General features: G+C 44.4%; 2 protein-coding genes across 10 annotated transcripts in view; both read right to left on the reverse strand.

Annotated features, from left to right (window-relative positions):
• LOC127920358 (serine-rich adhesin for platelets-like) lies at positions 1-12348 on the reverse strand. Its single transcript, XM_052504434.1, has 5 exons — positions 12248-12348; positions 1992-2336; positions 1368-1849; positions 291-1259; positions 1-170 (listed from the first exon to the last, which is right to left on the reverse strand). The coding sequence occupies exons 2-5, from the start codon at positions 2060-2062 to the stop codon at positions 1-3; spliced, it is 1692 nt and encodes a 563-aa protein (XP_052360394.1). The 5' UTR covers positions 2063-2336; positions 12248-12348.
• LOC127920357 (serine-rich adhesin for platelets-like) overlaps positions 10074-22065 on the reverse strand; it is a 22955-nt gene continuing 10963 nt past the window's right edge. The window contains exons 1-6 of one of the 9 annotated variants that reach the window (XM_052504431.1): positions 19843-20338; positions 19651-19733; positions 19188-19241; positions 19026-19079; positions 18464-18917; positions 17895-18342 (exon numbers count right to left, since the gene is read on the reverse strand). In XM_052504431.1, coding sequence (XP_052360391.1) covers positions 18173-18342; positions 18464-18917; positions 19026-19079; positions 19188-19241; positions 19651-19733; positions 19843-20278 — 1251 coding nt within the window. In that variant the 5' untranslated portion in view covers positions 20279-20338 and the 3' untranslated portion in view covers positions 17895-18172. Of the gene's footprint in view, positions 10849-10968; positions 11076-11290; positions 11364-17894; positions 18343-18463; positions 19080-19187; positions 19404-19650; positions 19734-19842; positions 20339-22065 lie in introns of those variants that run through there. The other 8 variants (XM_052504428.1, XM_052504427.1, XM_052504430.1 and 5 more) reach the window with 8 other exon arrangements.

Raw genomic sequence — 22065 nt, forward strand, 5'->3', positions numbered from 1 at the left:
CTAATATTGTTCCTCCTCTTCCTTGTGGCAGGCGCAGCAGCACACTGCCCTCCAAAGCCTGAAAAAAAATCGGTGGACTTTCCCTTTGCATGCAGCTCTGCATGGAACATCCAGTGTCACATCCTTGGTGACGTGTGGGGTGACATCTGGGATGACCACAGCAACATCCTCTGGAAAGGGAGAAAAGAGGGACAGAATGTAAACAAATGCAAACTGTAGGTTCTAAACACTGGCCAGTTGAAAGGTTCTACTAAGATGTCATGACAAATGGACCTGTCAGTGTTTCTAACCTGCTTGGATGTCAGTTGGCAGAGTGGCGACGATGGCCATCTTGAGAGTCCTTTCTTCAGGTGTGACATCCACAACCTCCACGAGGGAAGAGATTGGCTCTGCCTCCCTATTAGGGGTGATGTCCACAACATTTAGGTGGGAAGAAGCTGGATCTTGCTGTGTCTGAGGGGTGATGTCCTGAACCTCCAGGTGTGAATTAGCCAGGTCTGCCTCTGTCTTAGGGGTGATTTCCACAACCTCCAAGTGGGAACAAGCTCTGTCTGCCTCTGTTTTAGGGCCGATGTCCGCAACTTCCAGGTGGGAACAGGCCGGGTCTGCCTCTATGTTAACGGTGATGTCCACAACCTCCAAGTGCGAAGAAGCAGAGTCTGCCTCTATGCTAGCGGTGATGTCCACAACCTCCAGGTGGGAAGATGCCTGGTCTGCCTCTATGCTAGCGGTGATGTCCACAACCTCCAAGTGGGAAGAAGCAGAGTCTGCCTCTATGTTTGCGGTGATGTCCACAACCTCCAAGTGGGAAGAAGCAGAGTCTGCCTCTATGCTAGCGGTGATGTCAACAACCTCCAAGTGGGAAGATGCCTGGTCTGCCCCTATGCTAGCGGTGATGTCCACAACCTCCAAGTGGGAAGATGCCTGGTCTGCCTCTGTGTTAGCGGTGATGTCCACAACCTCTATGTGGGAAGACGCCTGGTCTGCCTCTATGTTAGCGGTGATGTCCACAACCTCTAGGTGGGAAGACACCTGGTCTGCCTCTATGTTAGCGGTGATGTCCACAACCTCTAGGTGGGAAGACACCTGGTCTGCCTCTATGTTAGCGGTGATGTCCACAACCTCTAGGTGGGAAGACACCTGGTCTGCCTCTATGTTAGCGGTGATGTCCACAACCTCCAGGTGGGAAGAATCCTGGTCTGCCTCTGTGTTAGCGTTGATATTCACAACCTCCATGTGGGAAGAAGCCGGGTCTGCCTCTGTGTTAGGAGTGACAACAACAATCCTGATGAGCTCTACTACTACAAGTCACCGAGATGTCATTACAACAGGCATCTGTCAGAGTGCTCTCTATCATTGCTACTCACCTGCTAGGATGTCTGGAGGTGCGGTGGAGATGGCCGCGGCGACGACAGGGAGGACTGGTAAAGTGGCTGCAGGGGGCTGGAAGCAGCTCTGTACCTCGTCAGCCACAAAGGCACAGACAGATCTCACATAAAATGGGCTCTGGAGGTCATCCGTGGAGAAGGACTGACTGATTCTCCCGAGGATTGACCACACAGATTCAAAAGCCGCAGCGCGGGAGAAAGGGATTTGAGGGGAAGGGGCCTTTAACATGCTGGAGAGCTTCTCCACTACGGCCGCCACCATGCCCACGGCCATCCCGCTTATTAGGATTGGGTGCACCCTATGGCCTTCCTCTGGCTGAAGCCACAGGGCCAGGAGGAGCCTGGGCACCACCTCCACAACCACCTGGGATGGGCTGAGCAGGTTGCTACGGGGCTCATTGGACAGCTCGCCCATAATGCTCCTTACAGCTCTTTCCACGATGCTGTGGACCTTAGGGTCGCTGAAATCAACAAAAAGGAGAAGACAAAGCTAAACGATGTGCAATGTGCTCACAGAAAACACTGTCTTAGTCTGTTTCTGCATAGTTACAGATGTGAAGATAAATGGATCAAGTCATATGCAGGACAGTACATGGAACTCACATGTCAGCTGGCGAGGTGGAGTGCAAGGAGCGGCGGAGCTTGCAGACAGCCTCGTGCTCTATGTCTATCATTTTTAGGCAAGTATTGACTTCCCAGGTCTGCCGTAGGAAACAGGAAGTCTGATTAGTGAAATTTCACAACATATCGATTCTGCTGTACTAACTAGTTGTTGAAAGGCTAGTAAAGAGCTCACTGACTTGTAGTATGTGTCTAACTCTCATTGTCTTACCAGCCGAGCGAGGTCATTCCCCTCCTCCAGGGTTTCCTTCCACACCCTTCAAATAAAACACAGAGCAATTCAACTTTCCAGGCTTCCAATTTTTCTGTTGTTTATTTTACCCACACCTCTTGTCTTGAGTGCTGCTGGTGGCTGTTGGAATGGCAGTGAAGGTGGTGATGAAGTGGTACTCACCTCTTTATTGTAATATTTTTGCCCTGAGACCCAGCCAGTCCTCATGTGCTCTGGAAATAAAGGCTGCTTCTGCAGAATTCCTTTGAAGCAGAATGACAATAATGATGCTTTGTTATGCACATTGTGCAAAGGTATTTACAGTATGCTAAAATGAACATCTCCAAAGATGACATTTGTGGGACCATAAGTGAACAACGGAATGCACAAACTGTTATCCATAGTAAGATGGGGTAGAAAGAACTCTATGAGATCTTACGAGATGCTCTAGAAATAACAGGAATAAGTTAATGTCGCGAATGATTTTTTTGGGATACTGTTTAGTTGTCCAATATGCTGCACTTAGAATTGAGTTGTAGGCAATGTTTGGCACAAAATAGAATGTTTACATTCTATTGCTATGGAGAAATGGAATGTGTAGAAGCATACATTTATAAAGGTATTTCTATGTCTTTATGTCTTGAAAGATTAAGCTCTTTATTTTGTCATAATGTGTATATATGAGGATTGGAACCTGTTTCGATTCAAGACGCGTGAAGAATCCAGCTGCATGTTGCTTAGACCTACTAATCCAACCTTGGTTTACAAGTGAAATTAATTGTTTACCAATGCCTATACAAATCTATTAACCGTATATATTTAAAGCAATGATTGTCAATTGAAAATGTGGTTGTTGTGTTATCTTGTTGTGCGCCTAGAGTTTCAGAGTCCTCTTACGTTATTCCAATATTTGCTTTGAATTGACATAAGGTACACTTTTGCAAAGCTAATCGGTTAAAAATAAGAGTATGAATGCCAATAAACGTATGTCTTGAATTATATGCATAATAGTGTAGTTCACAACATCGCTCAGCGTGGGAACTTTTGCTTTGTGGGAAGTATCCGTTATAAGTCTCCATGGCGCGTATTACATTACATTACATTTAAGTCATTTAGCAGACGCTCTTTATCCAGAGCGACTTAACAAATTGGTGCATTCACCTTTGACATCCAATGAACAGCCACTTTACAATAGTTGTTCTAAATCTTTTGGGGGTGAGAAGGATTACTTTATCCTATCCTAGGTATTCCTTAAAGAGGTGGGGTTTCAGGTGTCTCTGGAAGGTGGTGATTGACTCCGCTGTCCTGGCAAAGCGTGAGGGAGTTTGTTCCAAAATTGGGGGCCAGAGCAGCGAACAGTTTTGACTGGGCTGAGCGGGAACTGTACTTCCTCAGTGGTAGGGAGGCGAGCAGGCCAGAGGTGGATGAACGCAGTGCCCTTGTTTGGGTGTAGGGCCTGATCAGAGCCTGGAGGTACTGAGGTGCCGTTCCATGGCGCGTATAGACCATCACTTCGTTGTCTTGTTGGTAATATAAAAATGCACGACAGTGCGCATTGTAAAAGTCTAACAGTTGTTTTTCTTATTGTTTCTCACAAACAGATATTTGAGAGGGGAATTTCGTGCAGTTGTACCTATGATGCACAGACACACTAAAGCTGTACAGTGTAGTTTGAAAAGCCAGTTTATATTAGTTGCAGATCGAAATATGTAACATTTGAAATGAATGTGGCAGAACAGTTTAGCATAAGGTTCCTGTGGGACTCTTCTCTTTCAGTCTTTTTGCCTCCGAAGCCTCGTTTCCCATTACGTGGGATTTTCCCACTGCCAACTTCACATGAGATGGCCGCTGTCTACTGCCATGTGGTGCTGAATGACAGATCTCGCTTTTCCGATTTCGCTGCTGTCCATGGTGCCGAAATATCCAATCTCGGATATTTGCAAATGTATGACCAGCCAAACTTGACCCAAAACATACACAAATGTTAATGGTAATCTCTCACACACTTTTGAACATTGCACACATGTGTTTGATTTCATTCTTTGCATCTTTATTAAAACAATGTGTGGATGTTGATTGGACAATGAATAGGTGCTTTACAGAAGCCATTTTGTGCCATTCCCTATAGCGTGACTGGAGCATGATCAGATTGCTTTGTTTAAGCCAGAATGGAGATTTGGTCTTAGAAACGATGCCCAATATAGCATGATAGCTGTGAAGAAGAAAACAATAAGGCCATGTTTATATGACCCCCTTTCAAAGAGTCACTCATTTATATTGTTCTTGTAGATATACAGTGCCTTCAGAAAGTGTTCATAACCCTTAACTTATTCCACATTTTGTTTTCTTACAGCCTGAATTCAAAATGGATAAAATTATAATTTTTTATCCTTTGCAGCTACACACAATACACCATAATGACAAATTGAAAACATGTTTGACATTTTTGCAAATGTATTGAAAATGAAATACAGAAATATCTCATTTACATGTTTTCACAATACATGTTAGAATCACCTTTGGCAGCAATTAAAGCTTTGAGTCTTTCTGGGGAAGTCTCCAAGAGCTTTGCACACTTGGATTGTACCATAGTTGCAATATACAATATATACATAACCAATCAAATGTTTGGACACATCTACTCTTTCAAGGGTTTTTCTTTATTTTTACTATTTTTAACATTGTACAATAATAGTGAAGACATCAAAACTATGAAATAACACATGGAATCATGTAGCAACCAAACAAAAGTTAAAGTAATGACGGACTGCCGTTTCTCGTTGCTTATTTGAGCTGTTCTTGCCAAAATATGGACTTGGTCTTTTAACAAATAGGGCTATCTTCTGTTTACCACCCCTACCTTGTCACAACACAACTGATTGGCTCAAACGCATTAAGAAGGAAAGAAATTCCACAAATTAACTTTTAACAAAGCACACCTGTACATTGAAATTCATTCCAGGTGACTACCTCATGAAGCTGGTTGAGAGAATGCCAAGACTGTGCAAAGCTGTCACCAAGGCAAAGGGTGGCTACTTTGAAGAATATCAAATATAAAATATATTTGGATTTGTTTAAACGGCATGATCATTACATAGGTGCACCTTGTGCTGGGGGACAATAAAAGGCCTCTCAAAAATGTGCAGTTTTGTCACACAACACAATGCCACAGATGTTTCAAGTTTTGAGGGAGAATGCAAATGACTGTTGCAGAGAATTTAATGTTAATTTCTCTACCATAAGCCGGGGAGGCTTTAGAGAATTTGGCAGTACGTCCAACTGGCCTCACAACTGCAGACCACATGTAGGGCAACGTGTGGACGAGTGATTTGCTGATGTCAACGTTGTGAATAGAATGTCCCATGGTGGCAGTTGGGTTATGGTATGGGCTGGCATAAGCCATGGACAGGGAACACAATTGCATTCTATCAATGACAATTTCAATGAACAGAAATACTGTGACGAGACCCCGGGGACAATTGTCATGCCACTCATCCGCCGCCATCGCCTCATGTTTCAGCATGATAATCCACGGCCTGCAAGGATCTGTACAGAAATCCTGAAAGCTGAAATGGCCTGCATACTTACCAGACATGTCAGAAAAATCAATTAAGCATAATGATTCTGGCTCTAGATTGCAGGAAAAATCTGTTTGTAGCTAAGCAGGCCAGCGGTGTCGTAAACTGTCCCTTCACGCCTGTCCACTGATTAGTTACTAGGGGTCATGGTCGCCAGGGGTTCAGCAAATCACAGGCAGTCAGCTTGTGTCCCAGATCCCCAACTCCTGCATCTCCTCCCAGTCTCCCTCAAGCAGAGACAGAGATCAACCTCTCTATCTCTGCCCATCAACTGGACTCGTGGTATAGTGTGTGTGCACAAGGTGAGTGTGTAAAATGTGTATCATTCTTGCTTGTTGTTCTTTATAGTTACTTCTGTTGCCTATTGTAAGTTACTTCTCTGTGTTTACTTTGTTGTGTAATACTCTGCAGGTAGCTATGCCACTTATACAATCCTTCCTTTGTTAACAGTGTTGTTGCTCTACTTGTGCTATCAGTTATTGTGTATATTCATCACCCCTGTTTTCTGTCCGTTACTGAACCACTACCTTTCCATGTCCATTTCATTAGTGTGTGTCAATAATGTATCATTGAATGTAACTCAGAGGTTGCCTTCTTACCAGCCCGGGGGAGGTGCTAGTGCAACCTGGTCTCAGAGCATTTCGTATTATTCTGTATGTATATCAGAGACACCGCATTTGGTATGATATGTTATGTATGGTGTGTATTCATTTGTGAATGTCTATCACCCAATTTTTATAATATGTTACGAATTACAATTCATATTATACTTCTACAGATGCACAATCGAGAGCATCCTGTCGGGCTGTATCACCGCCTGGTACGGCAACTGCTCCGCCCACAACCATAAGGCTCTCCAGAGGGTAGTGAGGTCTGCACAACGCATCACCGGGGCAAACTACCTGCCCTCCAGGACACCTACACCACCCGATGTCACAGGAAGGCCATAAAGATCATTAAGGACAGCAACCACCCGAGCCACTGCCTGTTCACCCCGCTATCATCCAGAATGCGAGGTCAGCACAGGTGCACCAAAGCTGGGACCGAGAGACTGAAAAACAGCTTCTATCTCAAGGCCATCAGACTGTTAAACAGCCACCACTAACATTGAGTGGCTGCTGCCAACACACTGACTCAACTCCAGCTACTTTAATAATGGGAATTGATGAGAAATGATGTAAAATATATCACTAGCCACTTTAAACAATGCTACCTAATATAATGTTTACATACCCTACATTTTTCATCTCATATGTATACGTATATACTGTACTCTATATCATCTACTGCATCCTTATGTAATACATGTATCACTAGCCACTTTAACTATGCCACTTTGTTTACATACTCATCTCATATGTATATACTGCACTCAATACCATCTACTGTATCTTGCCTATGCCGCTCTGTACCATCACTCATTCATATATCTTTATGTACATATTCTTTATCCCCTTACACTTGTGTCTATAAGGTCGTAGTTTTGGAATTGTTAGCAAGATTACTTGTTGGTTATTACTGCATTGTCGGAACTAGAAGCACAAGCATTTCGCTACACTCGCACTAACATCTGCTAACCATGTGTATCTGACAAATACAATTTGATTTGATTGATTTCATTTGTATGTTTTGAATTTGCAAAACGTACAATATGTTACAAGTTACAAGCGAAATGTTAGCTAGTTGGCTAACATTAGTTAGATTAGGGTGTAGGGTTACGTTTAGGAGTTAGGTTACAGGGTAAAGGTTAGGGTTAGGGGAAGGATTAGCTAAAAGGGTTAAGGTTAGTGTTAGGGGAAGGGATTAGCTAACATGCTAAGCTAAAAATTAGTAAGTAGTTAAAACATTTCTAGTTAGTTAAAATTCTCAAGTTGGCCGTGATGAGATTCAAACTCGCAACCTTTGGGTTGCTAGACATTCGTGTTATATGCCAACCCATCCACCCTGACGAACCACCCTTCTTTCAGTTTTGTCTTAAGTAACTATCTGTCTTATATATCCATACCAAACGTAACATATAATACGAAATCGTAGTGTCTCAGTCCCCAGATTTACATTTTCCATGTTACATCTAGTCAATGAGACCAGGCTGGAGTCTGGAGTCCAATTGGAGTCTCTCTTTCACTCTTAGGTGTGGTGCTGGCTCTGGATGCATGTGCCTACGTGCTACTGGGCCTTGTCGTCCTGATGATCAAGAGGAAGCTTCAGGGAGACCAGGAGTCAGCTGAGGGTGTGGAGCTTTAAAAACACCCAGCCATGGGGCTCTGTAAGCAGGGTAAAACAGACTTGGTGAGTTTGGTTGCAGCTGCACTCTGTTTAGAACTACTCAGGATTCCCAGGAGATGTTCCATCTAAGAGGACGCTGCTGGAGAGTTCCATGGTCATCTCCATAGTGATTGGCTTGCGGTGGTTCCTGTGGTGCGTTCCGAGTTCGTCGACCCAGCTCTATCCATTTTCTATAGGGGCATCTCAAATGACATTTGTGCAGCACTACTTTTAACAATAACCGTCTGCTAAGTGAAAGGTTATTTGTCTCAACAACTGTTGTTTTAAGGAGTTGGTGTTGTTGTTTTCCTGTATTGGCATTATTATTGTGATGACGATTATAACTATTATTATAATGAACATTAGTCCCCACTTGGTGACAGCACAAAGCTGATGTGGTCATGTCTGTCAAGCTATTTTATCAAAAAATAACCTCACACCTTTATTTGGCCAAAGACTAATTGTTACATGAGACATTCAGAATGTGCCTGGTGTCCTTTTTCATGTTTGCAAGCCTGTCTCTTTCCTCAGTTCTTGTTTCAAGAACCAAGTATGAACGCCATATTGTTAGCTCACCCATTTTCACTGCTTATCCAATCTCCTTAACCCACCCTTTCACTGTCTCTCAATTCCCCAGATCGTCAGTCGCACTCAACAGTCTCATTTTAATCTATGAGGCATAAGAAACACTATAACCATGATGTATTATCTTATAATAAAACATACAGTACCAGCCAAAAGTTTAAAGGGTTTTTCTTTATTTTTACTATTTTCTACATTGTAGAATAATAGTGAAGACGTTAAAATGATGAAATAACACATATGGAATCATGTAGTAACCAAACAAGTTTTAAACAAATCCAAATATATTTTAGATTCTTCAAAGTAGCCACCCTTTGCCTTGATGATAGCTTTGAATGCTCTTGGCATAAAGAAAAACCCTGGAATGAGTAGGTGTGTCCAAACACTGGTACTGTATGTAATGTAAAATTGTCTGAGAGAGGAATCAAATTATCTCATGCATCTTTAGAATTATATGAAGTATATGAAGTATATGGAGTGAGTGTGTGTTGAGGATCACTGGGGAGGGAGGCTGGGGGAGAATCCTGCATCCAGCAGGCCTAGCTAAACCACAGGTGGGTGTCAGTCACGTCTCCCCTAACTCAGGCCTATGGGTAAAACTCTTCACTTAACAACTGTAGGAGCCTTTCTTTGTAAGTCTCTGTCTGCAGGCCCCCTATGGGGCCTGTCGGTGGTGGTGTAGGCAGAGTCTCTAAGGAGAGGACTCGGTAATCAGAGTGTATCTGAGCGCAAACGACCTCAGAGCCAGTCATGCTAGCAACTTCCATGGAGTTTGACTTGAACTATACTGAACAAAAATATAAATGCATCATTCAACAATTTCAATGGTTTTACTGAGTTACAGTTCAAATAAGGAAATCAGTCAATTAAATTAATTCAATAGGCCCTAATCTATGGATTTCACATGACTGGGAAGGGGTGCAGCCACAGGTGGGCCTGGGAGGGCATAGGTGCACACACTGGGGAACCAGGCCCAGCCAATCGGAATTTTCCCCACAAAAGGGTTTTATTACAGACAGAAATACTCCTCAGTTTCATCAGCTGTCCGGGTGGCTGGTCTCAGACGACCCTGCTGGTGAAGAAGCCGGATGTGGAGGTCATCGGCTGGAGTGGTGACACTTGGTCTCCGGTTGTGAGGCCGGTTGGATGTACTGTCAAACGTTGTGGGAGGCTTATGTTAGAGAAATTAACATTAAATTCTCTGGCAACAGCTCTGGTAGACATTCCTGCAGTCAGCATGCCAATTGCACATTCCCTCAAAACTTGAGGGGCATCTGTGGCATTGTGTTGTGTGACAAAACTGCATATTTTAGAGTGGCTTTTTTTGTCTCCAGCACAAGGTGCACCTGTGTAATGATCATGCTGTTTAATCATCTTCTTGATATGCCACACCTGTCAGGTGGATGGATTATCTTGGCAAAGGAGAAATGCTAACAAATTTCTGCATAAAACATGAGAGAAATAAGCTTTTTGTGCGTATGGAAAACTTCTGGGATCTTTCAATTCAGCTCATGAAACATGGGACCAACACTTCACATGTTGTGTTTACATTTTTGTTTAGCATAGTTACTGTGGAATTCCCTTTTCCTACTACCTTCATTTCACCTCTTTTCACCAGACGAGTGTGTTGTGGAGCGTGTGGACGCATAGACGGGGCCAAAATGTTCATCTTTTAACCTTGCTTGAATAAAAAATGCATTTTTTATAGTGCGCAAGAGTTGCGCCTTTTCATTTTCTATGATGATTAAAGGTTTTGGTTGCACCTCAACTCAACGTTGGTTGAGCTCCCTTCATTTTTTTTGTTATCAAATACTACTTTTTTTTACATGTAGTAAGTAAATCATTAAAAGAATGAAAATTTGGATGTTTCCCACTTATTTACACAACCTACTCCACACTTGCAAAGAGAAAGTTTATAGAAATGTTCTGAAATTAAGTAGTAAACAGGAAAAGCAGAATTGAATCCAATTATTATAATGCAAATAATTTAATGGTCTATGGTTCAATCCCATTTCTGAAGGTCTGATGAATAACTAATATTGTTCCTCCTCTTCCTTGTGGCAGGCGCAGCAGCACACTGCCCTCCAAAGCCTGAAAAAAAATTGCCGGACTTTCCCTTTGCATGCAGCTCTGCATGGAACATCCAGTGTCACATCCTTGGTGACGTGTGGGGTGACATCTGGGATGACCACAGCAACATCCTCTGGAAAGGGAGAAAAGAGGGACAGAATGTAAACAAATGCAAACCGTAGGTTCTAAACACTGGCCAGTTGAAAGGTTCTACTAAGATGTCATGACAAATGGACCTGTCAGTGTTTCTAACCTGCTTGGATGTCAGTTGGGAGAGTGGCGACGATGGCCATCTTGAGAGTCCTTTCTTCAGGTGTGACATCCACAACCTCCAAGAGGGAAGAGATGGGCTCTGCCTCTCTATTAGGAGTGATGTCCACAACATTTAGGTGGGAAGATGCCGTGTCTGCCTGTGTGTTATGGGTGATGTCTACAACCTCAAGGTGGGAAGAAGCAGAGTCTGCCTCTATGTTAGTGGTGATGAACAACAATCCTGATGAGTTCTACAACTACAAGTCACCGGGATGTCATCACAACAGGCATCTGTCAGAGTGCTCTCTATCATTGCTACTCACCTGCTAGGATGTCTGGAGGTGCAGTGGAGACGGCCGCAGCGACGACAGGGAGGACTGGTAAGGTGGCTACAGGGGCTGGAAGCAGCTCTGTACCTCGTCAGCCACAGACAGATCTCATATAAAATGGGCTCTGGAGGTCATCCGTGGAGAAGGACTGACTGATTCTCCCGAGGATTGACCAGACAGATTCAAAAGCGCAGCGCGGGAGAAAGGGATTTGAGGGGAAGGGGCCTTTAACATGCTGGAGAGCTTCTCCACTACGGCCGCCACCATGCCCACGGCCATCCCGCTTATTAGGATTGGGTGACCTGAATGGCCTTCCTTGGCTGAAGCCACAGGGCCAGGAGGAGCCTGGGCACCACCTCCACAACCACCTGGGATGGGCTGAGCAGGTTGCTACGGGGCTCATTGGACAGCTCGCCCATAATGCTCCTTACTGCTCTTTCCACGAGGCTGTGGACCTTAGGTCGCTGAAATCAACAAAAAGGAGAAGACAAAGCTCAACGATGTGCAATGTGCTCACAGAAAACACTGTCTTAGTCTGTTTCTGCATAGTTACAGATGTGAAGATAAATGGATCAAGTCATATGCAGGGCAGTACATGGAACTCACATGTCAGCTGGCGAGGTGGGGTGCAAGGAGCGGCGGAGCTTGCAGACAGCCTCGTGCTCTATGTCTATCATTTTTAGGCAAGTGTTGACTTCCCAGGTCTGCCGTAGGAAACAGGAAGTCCGATTAGTGAAATTTATCGACATATCGATTCTGCTGTACTAACTAGTTGTTGAAAGGCTAGTAAAGAGCTCACTGACTTGTAGTATGTGTCTAACTCTCATTGTCTTACCAGCCGAGCGAGGTCATTCCCCTCCTCCAGGGTTTCCTTCCACACCCTTCAAATAAAACACAGAGCAATTCAACTTTCCTGGCTTCCGATTTTTCTGTTGTTTATTTTACCCACACCTCTTGGAGTGCTGCTGGTGGCAGGGAATGGCAGTGAAGGTGAATGATGAAGTGGTACTCACCTCTCCCTAAGGGATTTTTTGCCCTGAGACACCAGCCAGTCGCTCATGTGCTCCGTGGTGACATGGTGCGGGACCATGAGCTTCTTCTGCAAGATGAGGTAAGGTGTGAGACAGTGCCACGAAATACCATATCATGTGCATTCTGAAGGGCCTCTCACAACATTTCACAACTGTTCATGCATCACAATTTGCGAGTGTTATTAAGAACTCTTATGACCATCTTCTCTAAACTGTCTTGAAATACAACTCTCTTTCTGTTGTTTATGTTTTTTGGGGGATGAATCGTACCTGTTTATTGTAATATGTTTCCTCCCAGCAGGCTTGCAGAGTCTGGAAATAAAGGCTGCTTCTACAGAATTCCTTTGAAGAGAATGACAATAATGGTGCTTTGTTATGCACATTGTGCACAGGTATTTACAGTATGCTAAAATGAATATCTCCAAAGCATTACTGCTTAGTAACAGCACAGTAACTAATATAAACAGATGTAGATCCCAGATACTACACTCCTCCCCCATAGTGTTTAACTCCCAGAGAACAAGGTAAATATGTTAGGTATGCAATATCTGAACAATGCATTCTTAAACATTTTTCAACTACTGGGTTGAAGCAGACTTTTCAGAGCCCAGCACAAATCCAGGGATTATTCTGCCCCGAAGATGGAGTTTGTGTCCTAATAACTAACCCAGGTAATGTCATTTTTCTTTCCTTTTATCTAGGACATATTAAAGTGTTTGTTTTACTGTCCGTTACCTCCTTAACCAGCTCAACTCACAGGTCAAGCCTTTGAGGTGCCCTTCGCTGTCGAATAGGATATCTCCGCTCCTCCTGGGCTTCCTGTGGTGGGCCAGGTTCGGGTGGAAGGTCAGGTTCTGTCTCTCCCGTACGTCCACAGTCAGGAGATGCATCACACGCGAGTCTCAGCTTCATCTCTGTGTTATAGTGGGCAAGCCACTTGCTCTTTAGCAGACGCTGTTTGCAAGTCTTGAATGCTTCTTCGCATTGTGGGGACCAATTCCACTTTGTATCGGCCTGCAGCAGTTGGTGAAGCGGATGCAACAATGTGGACAAGTTTGCCTCAAACTTTCCGTAATAGTTTGGGAACCCCAAAAATGACCTCAGCTCTGAGATATTTGTGGGTGCTGGAGCGTTTACGATTGCTTCCACCTTGCTGTTGGTTGGGTGCAGGCCTTGTGCATCAATCTTGTATCCGAGATACTCCACTGAGTCCTGGAGGAACTCACACTTGCTGCGTTTCATTCTCACTCCGTATTTCTCCAGTCTTGACATCACTTTGTCCAGCACTACAAGGTGCTCTCCAATGGTTGGTGCTGACACGAGGATGTCGTCCATGAAGCACACAACATGGTCTATACCGTCCAAGATCTCATCCATTGTTTGTTGGAATATCGCTGGAGCTGTCGAGATTCCATAGGCCAAGCGATTGAATCTGAATAGCCCCTTGTGTGTATTGATGGTCAGATACTGTTCTGACTCCGGATCCAGCTTCAGTTGCTGATAAGCGAATGCCAGGTCCAGCTTACCGAAAACCGCCCCACCGGCTAGAGTGGCAAACAGATCCTCAGCATTTGGTAGTGGATATTCCTCTGGTAGTATGCAGCGATTTACTGTGACCTTGTAGTCACCTCACATTCTGACGGTCTTGTCTTTCTTTGGGACTACAACAATCGGAGAGGCCCAGTCGCTCCTCGCTACTTTCGTTATTATGTTATTCTTCTGTAGGCGGTCCAGTTCCTTCTCTACTGCTCCCTTAAGAGCATAGGGAACTGGGCGTGGTTTGTGAAAGATAGGCTTGGTTCCTTCTTGCACTCTGACTTTTGCTGTGAAGTCTTGTATTTCACCGTAGCCATCTTTAAAAAGTTATTTGTGCTTCTCCAGCATGTTAGTGAGTGTAGCCTGACTCACTGGTTTGTCATTTCTCAGACTGAAGATTTCTCCCCAGTTCAACTTGATCTTTTGTAACCAGTTTCTGCCTAGCAAGGCTGATTTTTCTCCTTTAACAATGACAAGCGGTAGCGTCCACTCCTTCCCCTCATACCGGACTGGTACCTGGATCTGCCCTAACACAGGAATAGTGTCACCAGTGTATGAAAAAAGGTGGATGGACGCGGGCTGAAGAGGGCACTCTTTCAGTTTTTCTTTGTAGAGTCTCTCTGGAACCAGGGATACAGACGCTCCGGTGTCCAGCTGCATTTTTACTGGTTTTCCCGCTAACTCCATGTTGAGATAGATTCCATCTTTTAGTTGTTGAGCCGTGTACACTGTGAACAGTTCCACTACGGTTTCAGTTGTACCTTCCTCTTCTTGTGCTGCGTCTGACACTTTGTGCGCTCTTGCTGTGCGTTTCGAGGCTTTACACACTCTGTAAATGTCCAACCTTTCCACAATTGTGGCACTTTTCCTTTTGGAACCGACATTCACTGTGCTGATGATTATCTCCCCCACATCTGTAGCAACTTGGCTTAGACCTTTGAGATGTGGGCTGCTCTGTTCTTGTGTAACCTTGAGGACGGGACTGAAAAAAGTGTGACTTTTGTGAGCTTTTTTCACCACGTGCATCACTGACCTTGTGAACACCTTTCTGACATTCTGCATGTCCCGATAGCTCAATAGTATCCCTGTGGGAAAGCTCGAGTCCAAGTGCTATATCACAGGCTTTCTTAAAGGTCAGGTCCTTCTCTGACAGGAGCCTTCTGTGATATGCTTCACCTGTGAGACCACATACAAACTTGTCTCGGAGAGCATCATCAAGAAATTGTGCAAACTCACATGTACTTGCCAGCCTTTTCAAAGCAAGGATGTAGTCAGCCACGGTTTCCCCTTGACTCTGGTGACGTTGGTAAAATCTGAAACGTTCTGCAATGAGAATTGGCTTAGGCTTGAAATACCTTGAAAGAGTTTCAGTCAGTTCTGCATAGTTCAACTCCACTGCTTTCATTGGTTCAATGAGACCTTTCAGCAATCCATACTCAGTTGGACCCAAAACAATAAGAAATACGTCTGCTTTCTTTCCATCTTTGATTTCATTTGCAGCCAGCCAACGCTCAAAATAGGAATCAAAATCCTCTTTTGTAGCCTCAAACTCTGGTACTCGACCAATGGTTGCCATTTTCACAGTTAATTGTTCAGTTTCCTTATATTCCTTAATTTTCTGAATATTCATCTACTTCTTCACTTCAGAAGTTTCTGCAATTACTTCATTCACTGCACTCATTTGTATGAATGTACACACCGTGTTACGTCTCTTCTTCCTTGACAATATTGCTCCACTGAGATCGCCTAATTTCAATGGGTTCAATGACAGTTTCTTTTATTTAACCACCAGAGGGCAGTGTCGCTATTCTGGACTCCAATAGTCTTGCTACTTGGCAGCTCCTGAATACTGTACTAGCAGTGCTAGCAGTGCTTAGCCTACTCTACTGGCGAAAGAAAATAAAAATACCTGACGAATTACATATTTTTTTTTGAGTTTCATTACTCACGCAACATTCTTCCCTTCAAGCAATGTCCATTTATGTAGTTTAATCACCTCGTCGCCACTGTAATATTTGTGTTGTGGAGAAATGACCAGGCAGGAGACGGGAGTAGTTTAGTTGTCGTTTAGTCAAAACCCTCGAGCTCTACAGTTCGCGGCATTCCAGTGCATGTGCATTTCCTATTAGGTGTAGTAACGTAACACTGCCGTAATGCATTACTGCTTAGTAACAGCACAGTAACTAATATAAACAGATGTAGATCCCAGATACTACAGCTAGCTGGATCAAATTCTCCGCGTTAGCTTGCCAGAGAAATGTTGAGCAACATTATCCAACTTAGCTGATCAAATAATTGTGTTATGGTGTGAAAATTAGCTGGATAGTGAGGTCAGCCGGCTGGCTAGCAAGCATGAACGTTACATCGGATAAACTAACGTTAGTAAACGAACCAGCTCGCTATAGTATTAACTGGTATACGACTTCTTGCCATTCCTCAAGTTATATTGTTAACGTAGTTGCTTACTGGACCCTGGCAATCTGTGTGAAATGTTAAAAACGAACTATCTATGAACTCATGTTTTCCCTCTCCAGTAACGTTGTGGTTAATTTTCAGAATGAGAGAATTGGATGAAAATGAGGCGTCAAGACTTGAGTGTCTTATGCAGTAAAGTCTTGACAACAAATAACATTGGATTGATTTCTACACATTATTTAGCAGTGAGAGGTTCACATTAACCACGTTTTATTTTACACACAGAGACTGATAATGTAGATCATAGTCTTTGTTGTTTAATTCGTTAAAACCTACCTTCCCCTATGGATATTTTAGAATTTTTCACCTTTTTGGGCCCTCACCAGTTTGCATCCCTGAATTACTCTATAAAAAGATCTGAATTGGGCTGTCTAAACACAGCCATAGAAACCTGGACATGCTCCAACTGAAATGTTCCCTCCTGTCAGCATTGATGTTGAATTACAGTAAATACAACTTTTGGTTCTCTCCCATTCCCTGTAGGTTTGTTGAACATGAGTGGAAATGAAACTCCAGCACACTGGTAACACTAGATGTGATTATAACTTCTCCTGGTGTGTTGAACCTGCCTGTGGGTGCGGTGGGGATATTCCTGGGAGGTCTACTGATGAAGTATGAGGTTGGTGTTGTTTCTGGAGCCCAGCTGTCTTTCGTCTCCTCCTTCATGGCCTACCTCCTCCTACTCCTTGCTGTCCCCAGTCCACCTGACCGTGCTGCTACTCCAGTTTCAACTGTTCTGCCTTATTATTATACGACCATGCTGGTCATTTATGAACATTTGAACATCTTGGCCATGTTCTGTTATAATCTCCACCCGGCACAGCCAGAAGAGGACTGGCCACCCCACATAGCCTGGTTCCTCTCTAGGTTTATTCCAAGGTTTTGGCCTTTCTAGGGAGTTTTTCCTAGCCACCGTGCTTCTACACCTGCATTGCTTGCTGTTTGGGGTATTAGGCTGGGTTTCTGTACAGCACTTTGAGATATCAGCTGATGTACGAAGGGCTATATAAAGCGAACGAGTGACCTCAGTCGAACACAGACAGAAAGAAGAGGCGTTAGATAGAGGAGGTTACCCCAGATGCCATTCCTCCTGCTCATGTGAGCAAGGAAAGAGATGACAAGCCTTCTGATCAGGCCAACGGACAGGACGAAGGAGAGGTCACAGTGATTCACACCCACAAAGAAAGACAACCCACACAACCTCTTGGCTGAGATGAACCACACAGAGGTAGAGGCAGAGGGCCTTCAGGGCTAGCCAGTCAGCCAGCCTGCTCTGATCCTCAAGTCAGTTGTATTTACATTTATGTTCATTAAAGATTTTTATTCAAGATTTGAAAAGTCCCATTTACTTAATGATATCTTTTCACTGTCTGCAACCTCAAGAACCAGGGTGAGTCTGGGTCACCCTTTTCCTGGGCAAACACAACTTGCATATTGTCGTAGATTAGGTCAAAATGTTCATCTTTTAACATTGCTTGAATAAAACAATGCATTTTTTATAGTGTGCAAGAGTTGCGCTTTTTAGTTTTCTATGATGATTAAAGGTTTTGGTTGCACCGCAACTCAACGTTGGTTGAGCTCCCTCTGTTTTTGTTGTTGTCAAATACTACTTTTTTGTTTTGTTTACGTGTAGTAAGTAAATTATTAAAAGCATTAAAATTGGGATGTTTCCCACTTATTTACACAACCTACTCCACACTTGCAAAGTGAACGTTTATAGAAATGTTCTGAAATTAAGTAGTAAACAGGAAAAGCAGAATTGAATCCAATTATTATAATGCAAATAATTTAATGGTCTATGGTTCAATCTCATTTCTGAAGGTCTGATGAATAACTAATATTGTTCCTCCTCTTCCTTGTGGCAGGCGCAGCAGCACACTGCCCTCCAAAGCCTGAAAAAAAATTGCCGGACTTTCCCTTTGCATGCTGCTCTACATGGAACATCCAGTGTCACATCCTTGGTGACATGTGGGGTGACATCTGGGATGACCACAGAAACATCCTCTGGAAAGGGAGAAAAGAGGGACAGAATGTAAACAAATGCAAACCGCAGGTTCTAAACACTGGCCAGTTGAAAGGTTCTACTAAGATGTCATGACAAACGGCACCTGTCAGTGTAACTCACCTGCTTGGATGTCAGTTGGCGGAGTGGCGAAGACGGACATCTTGAGAGTCCTTTCTTCAGGTGTGACATCCACAACCTCCAAGAGGGAAGAGATGGGCTCTGCCTCTCTCTTAGGGGTGATGTCCACAACATTCAGGTGGAAAGAAGCCGGATCTGCCTCTTTGTTACGGATGATGTTCACAACCTCAAGGTGGGAAGAAGCTGGATCTTGCTGTGTCTTAGGGGTGATGTCCTGAACCTCCAGGTGTGAATTAGCCGGGTCTGCCTCTGTCTTAGGGGTGATTTCCACAGCCTCCAAGTGGGAACAAGCTCTGTCTGCCTCTGTTTTAGGGCCTATGTCCGCAACTTCCAGATGGGAACAGGCCGGGTCTTCCTCTGTCTTACATGTTATGTCCACAACCTCCAGGTGGGAAGATGCCGTGTCTGCCTGTGTGTTATGGGTGATGTCCACAACCTCAAGGTGGGAAGATGCCGTGTCTGCCTGTATGTTATGGGTGATGTCCACAACCTCAAGGTGGGAAGATGCCGTGTCTGCCTGTATGTTATGGGTGATGTCCACAACCTCAAGGTGGGAAGATGCCGTGTCTGCCTGTGTGTTATGGGTGATGTCCACAACCTCCAGGTGGGAAGATGCCGTGTCTGCCTGTATGTTATGGGTGATGTCCACAACCTCCAGGTGGGAAGATGCCGTGTCTGCCTGTATGTTATGGGTGATGTCCACAACCTCCAGGTGGGAAGATGCCGTGTCTGCCTGTGTGTTATGGGTGATGTCCACAACCTCAAGGTGGGAAGATGCCGTGTCTGCCTGTATGTTATGGGTGATGTCCACAACCTCAAGGTGGGAAGATGCCGTGTCTGCCTGTATGTTATGGGTGATGTCCACAACCTCAAGGTGGGAAGATGCCGTGTCTGCCTGTGTGTTATGGGTGATGTCCACAACCTCCAGGTGGGAAGATGCCGTGTCTGCCTGTATGTTATGGGTGATGTCCACAACCTCAAGGTGGGAAGAAGCAGAGTCTGCCTGTGTGTTATGGGTGATGTCCACAACCTCAAGGTGGGAAGAAGCAGAGTCTGTTATGTTAGCGGTGATGTCCACAACTAGGTGGGAAGACCTCTATGCTAGCGGTGATGTCCACAAAGGTGGGAAGACGCCCGTTTGCCTCTATGCTAGCGGTGATGTCCACAACCTCCAGGTGGGAAGAATCCTGGTCTGCCTCTGTGTTAGCGTTGATATTCACAACCTCCAGGTGGGAAGAAGCCGGGTCTGCCTCTGTGTTAGGAGTGACAACAACAATCCTGATAAGCTCTACTACTACAAGTCACCGAGATGTCATCACAACAGGCATCTGTCAGAGTGCTCTCTATCATTGCTTACTCACCTGCTAGAATGTCTGGAGGTGCGGTGGAGATGGCCGCGGCGACGACAGGGAGGACTGGTAAGGTGGCTGCAGGGGGCTGGAAGCAGCTCTGGACCTCGTCAGCCACAAAGGCACAGACAGATCTCACATAAAATGGGCTCTGGAGGTCATCCGTGGAGAAGGACTGACTGATTCTCCCGAGGATTGACCACACAGATTCAAAAGCCGCAGCGCGGGAGAAAGGGATTTGAGGGGAAGGGGCCTTTAACATGCTGGAGAGCTTCTCCACTACGGCCGCCACCATGCCCACAGCCATCCCGCTTACTAGGATTGGGTGCCCTGAATGGCCTTCCTTTGGCTGAATCCACAGGGCCAGGAGGAGCCTTGGCACCACCTCCACAACCACCTGGGATGGGCTGAGCAGGTTGCTACGGGGCTCATTGGACAGCTCGCCCATAATGCTCCTTACAGCTCTTTCCACGATGCTGTGGACCTTAGGGTCGCTGAAATCAACAAAAAGGAGAATACAAAGCTAAACGATGTGCAATGTGCTCACAGAGAACACTGTCTTAGTCTGTTTCTGCATAGTTACAGATGTGTAGATAAATGGATCAAGTCATATGCAGGGCAGTACATGGAACTCACATGTCAGCTGGCGAGGTGGAGTGCAAGGAGCGGCGGAGCTTGCAGACAGCCTCGTGCTCTATGTCTATCATTTTTAGGCAAGTGTTGACTTCCCATGTCTGCCGTAAAAAACAGGAAGTCCGATTAGTGAAATTTCACAACATATCTATTCTGCTGTACTAACTACTTGTTGAAAGGCTAGTAAAGAGCTCACTGACTTGTAGTATGTGTCTAACTCTTATTGTCTTACCAGCCGAGCGAGGTCATTCCCTTCCTCCAGGGTTTCCTTCCACACCCTTCAAATAAAGCACAGAGCAATTCAACTTTCCTGGCTTCCGATTTTTCTGTTGTTTATTTTACCCACACCTCTTGGAGTACTGCTGATGGCAGGGAATGGCAGTGAAGGTGAATGATGAAGTGGTACTCACCTCTCCCTAAGGGATTTTTTGCCCTGAGACACCAGCCAGTCGCTCATGTGCTCCGTGGTGACATGGTGCGGGACCTGGCCTTGACTCTGGAGCAGCAGATAGTGGACCATGAGCTTCTTCTGCAAGATGAGGTAAGGTGTGAGACAGTGCCACGAAATACCATATCATGTGCATTCTGAAGGGCCTCTCAAAACATTTCACAACTGTTCATGCATCACAATTTGCGAGTGTTATTAAGAACTCTTATGACCATCTTCTCTAAACTGTCTTGAAATACAACTCTCTTTCTGTTGTTTATGTCTTTTGGGGGATGAATCTAACCTGTTTATTGTAATATGTTTCCTCCCAGCAGGCCTGCAGAGTCTGGAAATAAAGGCTGCTTCTGCAGAATTCCTTTGAAGAGAATGACAATAATGATGCTTTGTTATGCACATTGTGCACAGGCATTTACAGTATGCTAAAATGAACATCTCCAAAGATTACCTTTGTGGGACCATAAGTGAACTCCGGAATGCACCAAACCCTATCCATGGTAAGATGGGGTAGAAACGCAGCGCTATAGATATACGAGATGCTCTAGAAATAACAGGAATAAGTTAATGTCGCGAATGATCAATTACTGTGGAGTCGTCCAATATGCTGCACTTAGAATTGAGTTGTAGGCAATGTTTGGCACAAAATAGAATGTTTACATTCTATTGCTATGGAGAAATGGAATGTGTAGAACCTTTATAAATGGGTATGCTTCTATGTCTTTATGTCTTGAAAGATTAAGCTCTTTATTTTGTCATAATGTGTATATATGAGGATTGGAACCTGTTTCGATTCATGACGCGAGTATCCAGCTGCATGTTGCTTAGACCTACTAATCCAACCTTGGTTTACAAGTGAAATTAATTGTTTACCAATGCCTATACAAATCTATTAACCGTATATATTTAAAGCAATGATTGTCAATTGAAAATGTGGTTGTTGTGTTATCTTGTTGTGCGCCTAGAGTGTCAGAGTCCTCTTACGTTATTCCAATATTTCCGAGCTTTGAATTGACATAAGGTACACTTTTGCAAAGCTAATCGGTTAAAAATATGTATGAATGCTAATAAACGTATGTCTTGAATTATATGCATAATCGTGTAGTTCACAACATCGCTCAGCGTGGGAACTTTTGCTGGGTGGGAAGTATCCGTTATAA

This window comes from Oncorhynchus keta, unplaced genomic scaffold (assembly GCF_023373465.1).
Source record: "Oncorhynchus keta strain PuntledgeMale-10-30-2019 unplaced genomic scaffold, Oket_V2 Un_contig_19147_pilon_pilon, whole genome shotgun sequence".
Taxonomy (NCBI): Eukaryota; Metazoa; Chordata; class Actinopteri; order Salmoniformes; family Salmonidae; genus Oncorhynchus; species Oncorhynchus keta.